The sequence below is a fragment of the Pipistrellus kuhlii genome, unplaced genomic scaffold, assembly GCF_014108245.1.
Source record: "Pipistrellus kuhlii isolate mPipKuh1 unplaced genomic scaffold, mPipKuh1.p scaffold_m20_p_13, whole genome shotgun sequence".
NCBI classification, from domain to species: Eukaryota; Metazoa; Chordata; class Mammalia; order Chiroptera; family Vespertilionidae; genus Pipistrellus; species Pipistrellus kuhlii.
Window position 1 is genome coordinate 15,171,467 of NW_023425438.1, and position 16,636 is coordinate 15,188,102.

The 16,636-nt window shown below is 43.2% G+C and overlaps 2 protein-coding genes across 9 annotated transcripts in view; one reads left to right on the forward strand and one right to left on the reverse strand.

Moving 5' to 3' along the window:
- The first annotated feature begins 3,208 nt into the window (after nucleotides 1–3,208).
- On the forward strand, nucleotides 3,209–5,621 carry GEMIN6 (gem nuclear organelle associated protein 6). Of its 5 annotated transcripts, none has more exons than XM_036435096.2 (3): nucleotides 3,209–3,291; nucleotides 3,814–3,957; nucleotides 4,909–5,621. In XM_036435096.2, the coding sequence occupies exons 2-3, from the start codon at nucleotides 3,824–3,826 to the stop codon at nucleotides 5,282–5,284; spliced, it is 510 nt and encodes a 169-aa protein (XP_036290989.1). In that variant the 5' UTR covers nucleotides 3,209–3,291; nucleotides 3,814–3,823; the 3' UTR covers nucleotides 5,285–5,621. The 5 variants fall into 5 exon arrangements, with proteins under 5 accessions (XP_036290989.1, XP_036290987.1, XP_036290986.1 ...); XM_036435094.2 differs by having other exon boundaries at nucleotides 3,274–3,291; nucleotides 3,752–3,957; XM_036435093.2 differs by lacking the exon at nucleotides 3,209–3,291 and adding an exon at nucleotides 3,301–3,494 and having other exon boundaries at nucleotides 3,750–3,957.
- A 4,328-nt stretch (nucleotides 5,622–9,949) lies between these two features.
- Nucleotides 9,950–16,636, reverse strand: part of DHX57 (DExH-box helicase 57) — a 45,703-nt gene continuing 39,016 nt past the window's right edge. For 3 of the 4 annotated variants that reach the window (XM_045580659.1, XM_045580658.1, XM_036435071.2), the window contains exons 21-24: nucleotides 16,360–16,434; nucleotides 14,568–14,702; nucleotides 13,097–13,297; nucleotides 9,950–10,968 (exon numbers count right to left, since the gene is read on the reverse strand). In XM_045580659.1, coding sequence (XP_045436615.1) covers nucleotides 10,825–10,968; nucleotides 13,097–13,297; nucleotides 14,568–14,702; nucleotides 16,360–16,434 — 555 coding nt within the window. In that variant the 3' untranslated portion in view covers nucleotides 9,950–10,824. The remainder of the gene's footprint in view (nucleotides 10,969–13,096; nucleotides 13,298–14,567; nucleotides 14,703–16,359; nucleotides 16,435–16,636) is intronic. The other variant, XR_004987390.2, reaches the window with a different exon arrangement.

Genomic DNA, 16,636 nt, shown 5'->3' on the forward strand with positions numbered 1-16,636 from the left:
TAGTATTTTAGAATTCACAAAGCCTGTTCAAAGCACAGTCATCCTAGGAAAGTCCTATCTTCATTCTACCGACAGGGGAAAATAACCTTCCCTCTCTGGGGTTATAAAATCTCCCCTCCGGGCAAGGTTGGGGAGGCCTGATAATGAATTTATCTGGAGATACTGCCTCCCGTAAACTGGAGTTCCAACTGAAAAGTGGTTCTGGAATCCCTCCCCCCACACACACACCTAATAATACCACTGCTTTGTTGAGTAAAAAGGCTACATTTTACATAGTTTCATGCTGTATATGCTCCATACTTCCCTATTTTCACCCACATCCAATTTCTCAGTGTCATTCTAACATACCAATTTCATTGTGTCATTGAATCACTCAGATTTTTCACATTCTCTTTTGGTTTATTCACTCATAAAATGAGTTCATGTTTTAAGGTTATTAAAATAATGCCTGGCATATATTAGGTGCCATATAACTGATTAAGAAATAAGAATTTAATTCAAACTGGGCACCTCCTGCTAATACTGGGCAATGCTCTAGAATCTAGAGTCTAGATGTAGGATATATGGTAGTAAACAAAACAAACATGGCCCTTGCCATTAGAGGGTTTGCAGGGCTTTTGAAGGACCATGTGTGTCTTATTCATGAAAATTTAGAGCTGAGAGGATATTGGGCCACCTAATCCCACATTTTGCTTATAGGTAAGAAATCTAAGAAGGCAAATGACTTCCAAAGCCCTAAAGCTGGTATGAGTAGATAGTGGTGCACAGGAACCCAATTAAACTGCCTCAGAAGAACCCATTGTAGCCCTAGCCGGTGGCTCAGTGGTTAGACCTCTGACTTACCTACCAAAGGGTTGAGGTTCAATTTTCGGTCAAGGACACATACCTGGGTTGCAGGTTTGATCCCCTGCCTCATGTAGAGGCAACCATTTGATGTGTCTCTCACATTGAAGTTTCTCTCTCTCCCTTTCCTTCTCCCTTCCACTCTCTCTAAAAATCAATGGGAAAAATATCCTTGGGTAAAGATTAACAACAACAACAAACAGACATTTCTAATAGGTTCTACTTGTTGAATAAATAAAAAGCTAAATCATCAATAAGTCTTGGGCCAAAATGACTGGAGTTACTTTTTTCTGCCCGTACCTTGCATGAAAAATATGGTAAATTGCCAACCCATTCCCACTTCATTTTTTACCTACTTTTAAGACCACCCAACACTGGATTGAAATTTTTGATAGTTCAGGCCTGGCAGGTCAGGTTTATCTTTGCACCATGATAAAGAACAGTGAACAATAAAGACCATTGACAATTTTTAAACTTATCAAGGCATTTAGGAAACTTTTCTTTAAGAAATATTTCTTAAAAAAAATATATTCTATTGATTTTTTTTTTTTTTTTTTACAGAGAGGTAAGAAAAGGGATAGAGAGCTAGAAACATCGATGAGAGAGAAACATCGACCAGCTGCCTCCTGCATACCTCCAACTGGGGATGTGCCCACAAGCAATGCACATGCCCTTGACCGGAATCGAACCCGGGACCCTTCAGTCCGCAGACCGACGCTCTATCCACTGAGCCAAACTGGTTTCAGCAGAAATATTTCTTTTTTTAAAATATATTTTTATTGATTTCAGGGAGGAAGTAAAAGAAGGGGAGAGAAACATCATTAATGAGAGAGAATCATTTATCAGCTGCCTTCTGCATAAACCACACTGGGGACTGAGCCTGCAACGTGGGCATATGCCCTGACTGGGAATCAAACCAGTGATATCTCGGTTCCTGGGTCGAGGCTCAACCACTGAGTCACACCCGACTGGGCAAGAAATATCTCTTGCCAAAATGAAAATAAATATACTCCAAAATCTAAAATAAGCCATTTTGGTATTGGCAGAAGAAGGGATTAAGTGTTTGTGTGAAGGTTTGAGGGGGAGACAGACCTTAGGAAGGAGATGGAGGGAGAGGGACTGGGAAGAGAGGGAGAAAAGGAGAGAATGAGAGAAAATGGGCAAATGGTATGAGGGACACATCAGGTGGACCACGGGGGAAGGGTGTGCTGGGAAAGGACATGTACCATCTCATCTCAGTCACTACAGACTAACAGTTCTCCCTACTGAGAACTTGTGTTAGGGAGAATTTGCATCAGTGATTTGCATCAAGGATGCTGAGAATGAGCCTTTAGTTAGGAGACTAATGGAATAATGGAGAGAAGGAAAAGAAATTGCTGTCTCATCACTTTAAAAGGGGTAACTTAAGTCAAGCTGGTTAATTTTCAATGTTTTCTACACTGTGTGTATTTAAAAAAATATATTCTTATTGATTTCAGAGAGAAAAGGAGAGGGAGAAAGAGATAGAAACATCAATGATGAGAAAGAATAATTGATTAGCTGCCTCCTGCACGCCCCCTTACTGGGGATCCAGTCCACATTCTGGGCTTGTGCCCTGATGGGAGTCAAACCGTGATCTCCTGGTTCATAAGTCTAGCTCAACGACTGAGCCACGTGGCTGGGCTACGCAGTGGTTTAATAGTCCTCTAATCCAGCTTTTCTAAGTCTCCTTGAGTGTTCACCTTGTATCATTTTCAGGAGCCAACCGGGAGCCAACTAGGTAGGCGACCAGAAACCTGTGGTTGGAACTAGTCTTTTTGCACTTTTCCACTTGTGGGTGGAGGCGTTTATAGCGAGTTTTTGGTCAGGTGGAATTCAATCAGACCCCGTGCTTTTCTTACCAGCTTCTGCACTTCCTGCAGGACTGGACCCAATAGCAAGACACATCCCAAAGGAGCAGGCACCTTAAAATTGCCTTACACAGAGCAAACAAGAAATGCCTGGGCTCTGTCGCTTTTGTCCAAGGCACTTTCACCTCACGCTTCCAGAGCTTTAGGATTTACCTGGAGGGTTCATGTGCTTTGAATCCATGGCAACAGTGGCATTCCATTTCTACTATCAACGGGGATCTGGCACGAGCGTTTTCCTCTTTCGAGTTTTCTTTTAGAAATGTCCATCGTGGCAGTGGAGAGGGGTGGCCCTAGCGAACAAGAAGGCTTATTATTGTTGCACAAAAAAATCTCAGTCCCTGCCCACACCCTGCATCCAGCCTTCAGCACTCCCTCCCGGCCGCGGCTCTCAGACCTCTGGGTTTGATTACAGCCGAGGACTACAAAACAGAGAATTCTGGGGGCAGGAAGTGACGACATGGAGCAAAGCATGCTGGACCCCGGCGGGCTCGGCTCGGGGAGAAACTTCTTCCTCTTAACGTGGTTGCCGAGTACTGGGCGCTGCCAGCGATTTTAAGCGGTTTTTTGTTTTTGTTTTTGTTTTTTTTCTTCTCGTTTTCGAGGATCAAACTTTGAGGACCACCTGGTTTGAGGACGGCTTTAAGTGCCACGCGGCTGCAGGAGAGGCCAAGAAGTCAGCTCGTTTATGCGGCCTCCAAACAAACTTTAAGAGGACGTTGGGACCCATCGGCCGGGGAGATCCTGCAGACAGCCCAGGAGCGAGTGGGTGCAGAGCTGAGTTTCCCTTTCCAGTTCTTGGCTCAAAGTGGTGTGGAGTGGACTCCTCTGGGGGAAGGAGAGCAGAGTGGAAGGGTTTGAGCATCCACAGACCGGCCTTCAGAGCCCGCGCGGCGGCCATCTGGACCGGGATGGGGGTGGACACTGGGCCCCGCTTTCAGGCCGAATGGTAAATTCTGTGTTATAACTGTTTTTCTGATATGGAACTGGAGGCAAATGACAGGTTTTCTTTACCTCTAGGCGGTGGAGATTAGGGATTTGCTGGGGTGGAACGGATATTAACCCGAATTGGTGGTGCTTTTAGATCTCGCCAGATGGCAGCCGTGAATGAATGGACGAAGAGAGGCCCCTTAGAGTGGCACGATTACACTTACAAAGAAGTCAGAGTGACAGCAAGTGAGAAGGACTATAGAGGATGGGTTTTAACCACAGACCCCGTCTCTGCCAAGTGAGTATGGGTCCTGCTTCCCTGAAATCATGACGCCCCTTTGTGCTGCTTCTCATATACAGACTCAGAAAGCGGATAATGAAAGGCTTATTATTCCCATATAATAATTTTATTGTCGCCCTGACTGGTTTGGCTCAGTGGATAGGGCATCGGCTGCGGACTGAAGGGTCGCAGGTTCGATTCCGGTCAACCTTGGTTTCGGGCACATTCCCAGTAGGGGTAGGGCGTGTGCAGGAGGCAGCTGATTGGTGGTATTTTTTGTTTGTTTTTTTGATGATTGGTGTTTCTAACTCTATTCCTCTCCTTTCCTCTCTGTAAAAAAATCAATAAAATATATTTTTAAAAATACCTGCTTAAAACTTTTTTTTATTGTCTTTGAATATAAATGCAGCTCTACCTATGGATTACCTTGTCAGACCAACCAATTTCCTAGCAATGAGACATTTAAATATATATATATATATATATATATATATATATATATATATATATATTATTGATTTCAGAGAAGAAGGGAGAGGTATAGAGAGACAGAAATGATGAGAGAATCATCGATCATTGCCTCCTGCACGCCCCACACGGGATCGAGCCTGCAACCCATGTGCCCTGTCAGGATCGAACAGTGACCTCCTGGTTCATAGGTGGATGCTCAACCACAGAGCCACGCCAACGGGGTGAGACATTTCCTACTACATTTTATTGTAACTCCAAGTAATGCTTTCACTGCCTTTCACAATGAGTGCTTTAGGCTGGACAAAAGTTTAGATGCTTAGGACCCTCAGAGAATGCTTACTGAGCAAGTGGAAACATCTGGTGGTGAGAAGAGCATTCCCTATTATTCTAATGACTTGCTGGGGTTGATGCCTCCTATTCCATTGCTTCTTCCACAGTTTTAAGGGCCTTTAGGTTTTTCTTTTGCAAATCTTCTCTGAACTTACTTTTTCTCCGAAGTATTGTCCTCGTGAACTTCCTTGAAGATGGCAGCATGTCTGTGACCGGGATTATGGGACACGCCGTGCAGACTGTTGAGACTGTGAGCGAAGGGGACCAAGGAGTAAGAGAGAAGCTGATGCATTTGTTTGCCTCTGGAGACTGTCAGGCATTCAGCCTGGAGGATCTGGAAAACAGAAGGAACAGCCTGAGGAAATGGCTTGAGAAGAACCACATCCCGGTCACTGAACAGGGAGATTCGCCAGGGACCCTCTGTGTGGCTGGGGTCCTGACTATAGACCCACCTTATGGTCCAGAAAACTGTAGCAGCTCGAATGAGATTATTCTGTCCCGTGTTCAGGATCTTGTTCAAGGACATCTTGCAGCTTCCCAATGAGAAGCCAAGAACTATGGGTGCACTGAAATAAGACTAATATTTTTTCTTCATAAAATGTCTTGAATGTTAAGGCCGTCATACTACAGGACTTTAAAGGCACACATTGTGTGTGTGTGTGTGTGTGTGTGTGTGTGTGTGTGTGTGTTTTAATTTTTTAAAATTAAAGACGTGGATTATGAATGCTAATAAGTGTACTGTTGCAAGGATAACATCACATGCAACAAAATTAGCACAGGGACATTAGGCTTGTAAGTCCTTCTGATGGAGCTTATACCTGCAAGAGGTGTATTTGGAAAAATGCAACATGTTGAACATAAAATGCATTAAGTCCTTTGCACTAACTATGTGTGTCGGTCTAAAATTTTTTTTTTGGTGTGTGTGTGTGTGTAATAATGAAACTGCTTGAAACTTCGAAGTTTTGACTAATGGTAAATATCTTAACACACAAACCATATAACCCTCAAAGCCTTTAAAGTGAGAGCAAGTTAATATCTCTGAGGGAAAAGGTAAATGTGACAGGTCGCCTGCAGCTGAATTCAACTCAGTTCCTTCACCCGCAGTTCCTCAGGGTAGGCTTCCTGAGGGGGCGGAGGCAGTGTGCTTCACGGGAGCCAGGCAGCGCCAGGACTGGCTGGGAAAGGCAGCTCGGGTTATTAGTTTGGGGTCTTTCCATGGGCCTGTCTAGAATGACTGCAGGGTCAGATTAGAACTCCAAGACCCTGACTCCCTAGGACAGGGGGTGAACAAAATGTGGGCCCCTGGGACAAATCCAGCTTCCTACCTTCATTTGCTAAAACATTTAAAAATATATATATTTATTGATTTCAGATAGGGAGAAGAAGAGATAGAAACATCAATGATGAGAGTGACTCATTGGCTGCCTCCTGCAGGCCCCATACTGGGGATCCAGCCTGCAACCCAGGCATGTGTCCTGACCAGGAATCAATGATCTGGTTCATAGGTCGACACTTAAACCACTGAACCACACCAGCCAGGCAGTACCTTTTTAATTTCTACATATTCATTTAGTCTTTTCCCTCCCATTTCAATAAATCTTTATTGTTCATATTATTACAATTGTTCCTCTTCCCCCTCCCTCCCCCATAGCTCCCTTCTACCTGGTTCCCACCCCACCCTCTGCCCTTAACCCCCATTGTGCTCATCCATAGGCGGACAATTTTTGTCTAGTCTCTTCCTGCACCCCCTCTCCCTCTCACTTGAAAAAGACAGCCGCACATTCAGTTGCCAGCCCTCTCCGCGCATCCGCTCCTCCCTACCTCTACCTTCCAGTCTCTGTGCTTTTTTCTTCCCTTCTCGTTGTAGAATTTCCACTCAGCCAGGCTTCCTGTGGTTCTGGATGATGTCTGTTTTGTCTTTTAGTTGGAATTTTGAAGTTGTGCGAGGCAGCAGTTCAGGTGTTTACCTATGCCACATCTTGGTTTTCTCTCCAGTCTTTTTATTTTTTTTTATTTTTATTATTTTTTTTCTTAAAATATATTTTATTGATTTTGCACAGGGAAAGGAGAGAGACAGAGAGTTAGAAACATCGATGAGAGAGAGTCATCGATCAGCCGCCTCTTGCACACCCCCCACAGGGGATATGCCCGCAACCAAGGCACATGCCCCTGACCGGAATCGAACCTGGGACCTTTCAGTCCCCAAGCCGACGCTCTATCCATTGAGCCAAACCGGTTTCGGCTCTCCAGTCTTTTTTAAAAAAAATCTTTATTGTTGAAAGTATCACATATGTCTCCCCCCCCCCCCAAAAAAAAAAAAAAATCAGGCCTTCCTCACCCTACTGTCTGAATCCATGGACAATTTGTATACATATATGCATACAAAATCTTCGGTTGATCTCTTCCCATCCAGCCACCCTTCCCTGCCTTCCCTCTGAGATTCTAGAGTTCCATGCTTCTAAGTCTCTGGATTTATTTTGTTCATCAGTTTGTTTTGTTCATTAGGTTCCACACATCAGTCTTTTTAGAACCTTCAGAGGCTCTGGCAGGGGGTTATTATGTTCCTGATTGGATTTACTCAAGCACACTTTATTGTTACCCTGTCTTTCCTGTGTCCCTGCTTATCTTTGTATCCTGAGTTCCCAGGGTGACGGGCACATGGCACCTGTTTAAGGTGGTTATAGTGAAACTATTAGTATAAATGTGGGAAGAATTTCTGTGGACCCAATATGGTTTCAAAACTAGACAGGCAATAGCACACATTAGTTATAAACGGAACAACTGGCCTCTTGTTGACTAATCAGATTACATGCTTCAATTAGTCCAGTCTTAGCCAGGCTTACTGTACAAAAGGACAGAATAAAGGTTTATGGGCTAGAAATGGGGACAGCTGGAGTTTACATGGGGCAGTACACCGGTGAGTTTCAGAGACAGAAGGGTAGCATGAACAGAAACATAAAACTGGATTGTTTTGTGCTGGGCCTATAATCTGGATTTGTTTCCTCCTCATGCAGCTAGTCCCTTGCTGCCCATTGGACAGCATGGCCCCTGATTTGCAAAGACATCTGTCTCCTAAAGAACGTAACACAACTTTTGACATTTGATCTGGTAATCTTACTTATAATGATTTCCCCAGTTCAAACTATAGAAGGGTTACTATTATAAGGCTTGATGTTAAATGTAAACTTTTTATAGTCATTCACCTAGAGAACTATATACTCCTTTTTAGTCCTATTTGTGTTTTAGTATATTGGCCAAAGTCTACTAGGTTGGACTCTTTTAAGATAACACAAAGATAAGGTAAGGGTGTGTGTGTGTGTGTATATTTTAAACATTTTAATGTGGGCCTAAGTGTGAGAACCCAAGTTTCAAGTGGAAAGTGTTAGCAGTTTTAGTGTCACGTATGTCATATCTTCAACAGGCACAATTTAACTTATTTTCACATTTTCAAAATAAGTGTTTTAAAAATCAAAATTTAATGGTGGACCTTGTTTTTGTTTTTAGCGGTAGGATATTTTAAAAGATATCTCTACCCATATGTGCATGGCTTTTCTTATTTGTACATAGAATTTTCTCAAATTCTTTTTTGTTGTTATTCTTCACCTGAGGATATTTTCCATTTTGAGAGAGAGGAGGAAAGAGAGGGAAAACTCATCAATGTGGAGAAATACATTGATTGATTGCTTCCCGCATCCCCCCCCACTGGTGCCAGAACTGAACCTGCAACCCAGGTAGGTGCCCTTGACAGAGAGGTGCGCTCTAACCAGAGATGAGCTCCAGGAGGAAGACAGAGCTAATGCTTTGTCAACCTTTTTTTTTTTTTTTTTTTTTTTAATATATTTTATTGATTTTGTACAGAGAGGAAAGGAGAGAGAGAGCTAGAAACATCGATGAGAGAGAGTCATCGATCAGCTGCCTCTTGCACACCCCCTACTGGGGATATGCCCGCAACCAAGGTACATGCCCTTGACCGGAATCGAACCCGGGACCCTTCAGTCCCCAAGCCGACGCTCTATCCATTGAGCCAAACCGGTCCTGGCCGCTTTGTCAACCTTTGACCACCTCTGTAAGAATGTTTAGCTCTTCTAATTTTCTAAGAACTTCTCGGCTAGACATAGTACAAAACAGTAGTGCAGACTAATTTTGTAGCAAGTATTTTATTAATACAATTCCCTAACTAGAATCCAGTAAGAGTAAAACAAATATTTAAGAAAACATCCACAGAGTTCTTAATAACATGAACACTACGTGCTGATCACTTTGTTGGGGCTTCGAAATCCAGGCCATGTGAAATACTCTCCTGCATTTTGACCTTCAATCACAAAGGAGTAATCTTATCTCATAGTTCATAATTTTAAGAGTTTTGGGCTGAGGATTTCCTTATTCAAGGTGTCTCAAACCTTTTCACATCCGGGTCATCTATGAAGGATAGGGTTTGTGCATTTGTATGTGGCTGCAAGTAGCCAGCCCAAGAACAGCTTCCCGAGGGGAGCCACTCCTCAGCACTTGGAATGGGGAGTTTTGCTGTCAGCTCTCCCAGCTGTGTGCTCTGCTGCAAACGTGTCACCAGTCCCCACCACTCTAGCGAGGGCAGCGTGACTCCACGATAGCACCAAAAATCAAAACGGCTTTTAAAAACTTTTTTAGAGGCTCAGTGCAGTTTTTGCCTTCATTTTTCCTAAGTGTTCAAGCCTAATCATCTTTGTCATCTGAGCCTGGTTTCAATAGCGAGTCAGGGCTTGGATATTGTCTGCACTATGCTTACGTGCACTGATGCTTAAATATGCCTCATAATGATCAACTTAGACAGTCTAAGAGGCTTATTTAACTAAAATAAAATCTGAAAAAGGGAACACCATTCAGGTGGTTTCTGTTTTTTAAAAATATACTTTGATTTTTTACAGAGAGGAAGAGTGAGGGACGGAGAGTTAGAAACATCAATCAGCTGCCTCTTGCACACCCCCTGCTGGGGATGTGTCCGCAACCAAGGTACATGCCCTTGACGGGAATTGAAGCTGGGACCTTTCAGTTCGCAGGCCGACGTTCTATCCACTGAGCCAAACCGGTTTCGGCTGGGTGGATTTTCTTGATTTTTTGAATATTAGCTATGGTATGAAACCTGAAGGCTAGACAAACATGGGAATATTTTCCCACCCAGTTTTTTTGGGTTCTTCTGGGCCATGCTGATAAATGCCCAGGAAAAATATATAAAATGCCAGTGCCCCATTAACCTAAGAGGTGGCTGAAATAAGCAGTCTCATGGAAGGTATTTTTATGGTTGTAAATCTGATACTGGCATGGCAACCCTTTCTCTCTCAACCACGTCGACGTTGCTCTGAGAATACCATTAAAATTCCTTTTGGGTAATGTGAAATGTGGCTGAGATCCGGGTAGAGTTCAGAAGAGAGTCATTTCTAAACGGAAAACCTACAGGAGAGTAAAGACACCCAGACTGTTCTGCTTTTAAGAATTAGAGTGTTATGGATAAGACCAGCTTGCATTTTAATAACAATTAAGTTTGTTTTTTTAAGGCTTACCTTGAATGAGTAAAAATAAAAAATCCCTCACAAATCAAGTTTAGTCTGTAGCCAATAGCCTAAAGTGAAATTTTAATCTTTCTTGCTCACATGATTTTTTTTTCTTCTCTGTTCTAACGGTCTCTCAGTTGAGCCTGTATGATAGAAATAACAATCAGTATCTCTCCTCATGCCCCTATCTCACCCCAGTAAAAAGCAGAAGAAGAATATGCAGATTAAGACGGAATACACATTCACTTGTGTGCTATCGGGCGCATTTCATTCATTCTAGGACCGTTGCAGGGAAAAAGACAGGCAGGTGGTCTATAGACTGTCTTACCACGACACTCCAATTGTGCTGGGAGCGCCCACCGCTGTGAGAAAAACGCGGTCAGGACCAGTTCCCTAAGGGAGTGCGGAGCCTCAGCAGCCTGGGCAGCGCAGGCCCTGGGCTCCTGCGTCAGGGCCGGCCCCGCCCGGAGCTTGAGTTCGAGGTAGAAGCTGCTGCTGCTGTGTCCCAGGTGAACAGGAAGCAGGTGAGTAGCAGGCACCCTCCTAGGACGGGCCTCTACTGTGTGGTGACGAGCTTCACGATGGTGCTGATGATGCGGGACCCTCGTGGGCACGTGCACAGGTCCATGCTCGGGTTCTTGATCTTGTCCTGGAGGAGCTGGTCAAGCTCGCAGCGCAATTCCTTTACTAATTCAGCCACCTAGGAGGGAGAGCCGTGTCAGCAGTGCGTGACCAGCAGGAAAGGGAGATTATCAAAGGAAATGCCCCAGTTATTATCATTATTCGAGACTCCGGGTATGAATTTTAACCTCATTAGTGGGGTGGGGGTGGGAACTAAACACATTTTCATTCTAAGAGTTCTTTTTAAAAAAATATATATATTTTATTGACTTCTTTACAGAGAAGAAGGGAGAGGGATAGAGAGTCAGAAACATCGATGAGAGAGTAACATCAATCAGCTGCCTCTTGCACACCCCCTACTGGGGAGGTGACCGCAACCCAGGTACATGCCCTTGACCGGAATCGAACCCGGGACCCTTGAGTCTGCAGGCCGACGCTCTATCCATTGAGCCAAACCGGTTTCGGCAATTCTAAGAGTTCTTGATGCAACATTCACTCACTGTGAGCTCTGATATACTAAATGGGCTCCTCTATCACATCTCATTGAAAGAAAGGCTTTTATACAGTGTTCTCCGCATTAAAGCTTGGCCAGCTTTTATAATTTGCTCCAAGAAGAGAAGCTGGAAAATGGAGAATTTGAAAAAAATCTCTTAGCCTTGGGCTACGCTTTATGCTTTTGTGGGGTGAAAAGCCGCACTTTTATGTTGCTTGTGCTGATATATCAGTGGCCCTGTAGATAGATGTCTCCCCAACATCTGCCTTGCCCCTCCCCTGTTGTTCGGATCCTGATCTAAATCAAACAGGCTCATGCCATCCTCGCCAGGGTGAATGGCTCCGGTAATCCTCGCCTTAGCGCCCATGACTTTCCTTTGGCCAAGAGCTGGTTTAGGAGGAGAAGGTCCAATGGAACTTTTAGGAAAGGATGTGGTCTCCCCTCTGGACAGTAAGCTGCATGAGGTCAGGCCTCATGCTACCTGCTACCCACAGGCCGGCCAGGCTTTATGGCCATTGAGTTGCTGAACTAAATCTCCTCGGCCTGGCCTTTTTGATCTGCACTGTCCAATATGGCAGCCAGCAGTCACATGTGGCTAATCTAATGACCACATGAAACGTGGCTGATCCAAAGCAACCTGTCCTGTGAATGTAAAACACACACCAGAGTTTGGAGACTTAGTATGAAAAAAGAATGCAAAATATCCCAATAGATTTTTATATTGATTACTAGTGGCCCAGCACACAAAACTTCTGCACATTAAAAGGGAATTATTTAGAGGAAATATTTTAATATTGCTATTTGCCCTTTCTCTATAATAGAACTGTCGGAGATTAAAATTAGAAAAATGTATGTGAAAATAATATATAAATTTATTAATAAACAGTAACAGCCTCACAATGCCTGGCCTTGCCATGCATGCAGCCTCCTGTTGATTGGTCTTTGCGGCATGAGGGTGTTATGACCACGTGCATATTAGCTCTTTATTGTATAGGCTGTGTTGAAATTAAAATATCTTAGATGTATTAGGTTCCTTAATATATATTAAGAATAATTTTACTTCTTTCTTTTTACTTTTTTAAAATGTGGCTACTAGAAAAATTAAGATTACATAGTGGCTCACATATTTCTATTAGATTGTGCTGCTTTAGACTTTACAGTTAAATGCACCAGTATATTCCCTTTATTTGAGTTGGTGCTTTTGCTTCTGGCAACATAAGATTTCTAACAGATGCAAGTGTTAAACTGAATTATTCCTTAAACATATGTACTGCTCTTAAATGTTTTCTGCAGGCTCCATAGAGCATAACTGAGACCTGAGAATAAAAGAATCCAGATCCCTGACGTTTTATTAATGGTAGGGGTAGACTCAGGGTGATTTTATTTATTTTTGCTCATCTATATTTTCTAATTTTCCTTTGGTGAGCACATTATTTGCATGTCAATGAGGAAGGTCCAACACCTCACTCAGCTTCCATCCAGAACTGTTCACACCAGCCCAGCCTGGGCTCACCCTCTCAGGTGTGCTGCTGGAAGTCTTACTAAGGCTCTGCCCCTGGCGTCACTCCAGCCTCAGCCTTTTGAGTATCTCACTGCAGACCCATCATTCACCCTTAACCAGCTCTGCTGTCCTGGGTCCCTGAAGGAATGCCCCATACTTCTTATCATCAAAGCCCTTCAGGGCTTCAGGTTCACAGGATGGATCTGTCCTTACCTGATGGGAAGCAGCTGCAAAACGAATCCAACCATCATCCAAGGAGACGACAAACTCTCCCCTTTGCAGCTGCACGTTCACTTGGCCTCCTCCGAACAAGACCAGCGGGTACACAGACACCATGCTGCAGTCGCGGATGAACACCCGGCTCGTTTTGATCTTCTCGTGGTACAGCAGGTAGGGGCTGTCAAAGTATCTGACCTGGAGCATAAAACCTCAGGTGATGACAGCGATGCCACCGATAACACGAGGGGACCTCCACCCGTCCCACAGATGCAAATACCACCTGTCAGCGACGTACAAAATCATCTCCGGTCTGTACCTTTCCAGACTTGTATGTGCAACTACCTACTTGACATCTCCGCTTGGGATCTAATAAGCACATCAAATTTCTTATGTTCAAAAGAAATTCTCGATTTCCCCTCCACGCAGTATTCATCATCTAAGTAAATGGCACTCCCATTCACCCCATTGCTCAAACCCCAAAAGAGTCACCCTTGATTGTACTTTTCCCCTTCACTCTATCTACCTCATTGCTAAGTCCTGTCAGCTGTTTTCTTCTTCTTCTTCTTCTTTTTTTTTTTTAATATAAGTTATTGATTTTTTACAGAGGAGGAAAGAGGGATAGAGAGCTAGAAACGTCGATGAGAGAGAAACATTGACCAGCTGCCTCCTGCACAGCCCCTACTGGGGATGTGCCCGCAACCAATGTACATGCCCTTGACCGGAATTGAACCTGGGACCCTTCAGTCCGCAGACCGACGCTCTATCCACTGAGCCAAACTGGTTTTGGCAGCTCTGTTTTCAATATAGAACTGTGACATGTTCTGACCACGTCTATAGCCATCCCCTTGTCCGAACCATCATTACCCATACAGACCACTGCAGTGCTTACTAAGCCCTTGCCATGCTCCTTTGCACCTTTACAGCTTCTATTCCTCATAGCAACCAAACACAAATCCAGTTAGGGCTCAAAATGCTCAATGATTTCCCAAAGACAAAATCCCAGATCCTTGCCATGGCTCACAAGGTCCTACATGACCTGACCATTGCCTGCGTGTCCCAATTACCTGCCACCCTCACCCTAGTCATCCCACTGCACTTGCCCTGGCCGCCAGCCTGCACTTCCTGGAACACACCAAACATGCTTCCTCTCATGGTCTTCGCACTTCCTTCCTTTGCTGGAATGTTCTCTTTAGATACCTGCATGGCTTGCCCTTCCCGGCCCTTAGGATTTGCTCCATGGTTTGTTCCCCAGAGAGTCCTCCCCTGACCACTCTACCGAAAACAGCCTCTCTCCTCTCTCTCAGTCTCTCTGACTGATTTCTCTTCCTAACATTTGTCACCAAGCTGACATGGTTTGCTTACCTGTCTTTGCCCAGTGATGCTGCTGGGCACAGCAAGGGACAGAGCACGGTTTGGCTGAACTTAAGGGACTGTTTCCCATCCCACCGCACCCTGCCTGCCTGACCTGGTAGTTCACTGACGAAGGGTGAATGTGCACATAGCCATCATTCTTGGTGACAAACTTCAGCTCATCTGATTTTGGCTGCGTTCTGACAGCTCCAGTGCTGGTCTTCTGAAACTTCCCTTCTGGGCTTTTCACCTAAACAATAGGTATTTGTAAAAATAGATATTTAAAATGTACATTTTCATTGCAGGCTGTATTCCTTGGCACAAAACCAGACTTGTTTGAATGCCTTTGCTGTTTCTTCCCTCTCTCACTTAGTTTCCATTTGAAAGCAATATAAGAATATTTTTTGCTTTTCTGTTCAAACCATCACACAGTGTGACCTTGCCAGGTTGGTGTGGCTCAGTGATGAGTGTTGACCTATGAATCAGGAGGTCATGGTTCGATTCCCAGTCAGGGCACATGCTCAGAATGTGGGCTCAGTTCCCACTGGGGCTTGTGCAGGAGGCAGCCAATCAATGATTCTCTCTCATCATTGATGTTTCTCTCTCTCTCTCCCTCTCTGAAAAAAAAAAAAAAAGTGTGAATGAAGGTACAGTAGCACTGGGTGACTACATCACACAGCAGCCACATGGGGAGAAACTACTTTGATATTTCAGGTCTGTACTAATTATCAGGTACAGAGATTTGGAATCTGCTGACTATCAATCTCAATCCCACATTTCCAAATGAGTTTCTTTCAAAACAGCAAGAAAACATTGCATGAACAGAAAAAGAAAATCATGAATAAACAGATTAGTCTATTTGAAAAAGAAATTGAAAAGCTATCTATATATACACACACACGAAATATATATATATATGTATATATATATATATATATATGTACTATAAAAATAATACACGTTGCCAAAACCGGTTTGGCTCAGTGGATAGAGCATCGGCCTGCGGACCGATAGGTCCCAGGTTCGATTCCTGTCAGGGCATGTGACTTCATGGTAGGCACATCCCCTGTGGGGTGTGTACAGGAGGCAGCTGGTCGATGTTTCTCTCTCATCAATGTTTCTAGCTCTCTATCTCTCTCCCTTCCTCTCTGTAAAAAAATAAATAAAATATATTACAAAAATAATAATATGTTTCCTGTATAAATAACATATTAGAAAAAAAGAAAATAAAGACTTCCTGTAATCATCACATAAATAAGAAATAATTAGCATTATTATTTAATAAATATAATTTTAGTTTGTCTGTTAGATTTATGTTTTATACTGTATGTAGAAAACTATAAACACAATATAAATACTGATGTACATTGATACTAATATAGGATCATTTTCTATAAATATACTTTTTAAACTTAATATATTGAGAACTTTTTCCAAGTTTTTTGGAACAAATATTTTCCTAAAACATAATTCCTTTAAAAAAAAAAAAGCAACACCCCACATAATTCTTAATGGCAATACAGTGGTCCTTGGCAAACCACTGACTTGTTTGACTTTGTTCTTAATTTAAGGTTAGTCCAGGGAAATGGAGTCAAATCAAGTTCCTATCTAACAAAGAAGGATAGTCATTTAGGCACAGGTTGGCTGAGAAAGTGACATACATGTCCATTTTAATTCCTGGAATGTCATTTCAGAAGGATTAAAGAAGCAACCTATTTTATACAATATATGTTCTTGAGCCATGCATCTAAACAGGTTTAAGGAAATGAAGGATTAGAAATGTACACTAAGTGTAAAAAGCTGTGTGTGTATTTGCTGCGTGAGATAATTAATGCTAGGACTTAACTTACATCCTTGGCTGCAAGAGAGACAAGTTGTGGGAGAATCCAGGAAAAGCATTCTGTTACCTGCACTACGTTTGGATACAGAGCAGCACACAGCATTGCGGATATCAGCTTGGGGTTCTCAGCATTGGAATTCGCCTGTGAGAGAAATGCAGCATTAATTTCATAAGTAATGTGGCTACTTTTATCTGTGCCCTGGGATTTACCATTATATGTCACTTGATTTCTATCTTAAAACAGACAAAAGCATCTAACTTCTATCCTGTGCTAGAAAAATTGTATTTTTTAATGAAAAGTAGATCTATTGGAACACATCCTCACAGGACCCTCTCCAAGAAGC

Excerpts from the sequence above, each read along its gene's own strand:
- GEMIN6 (XM_036435096.2), top strand. The coding sequence starts at position 3,824 with ATGGCAGCCGTGAATGAATGGACGAAGAGAGGCCCCTTAGAGTGGCAC. Across the intron at positions 3,958-4,908 it reads ACAGACCCCGTCTCTGCCAA|TATTGTCCTCGTGAACTTCC; the intron begins GTGAGTATGGGT and ends TTTTCTCCGAAG.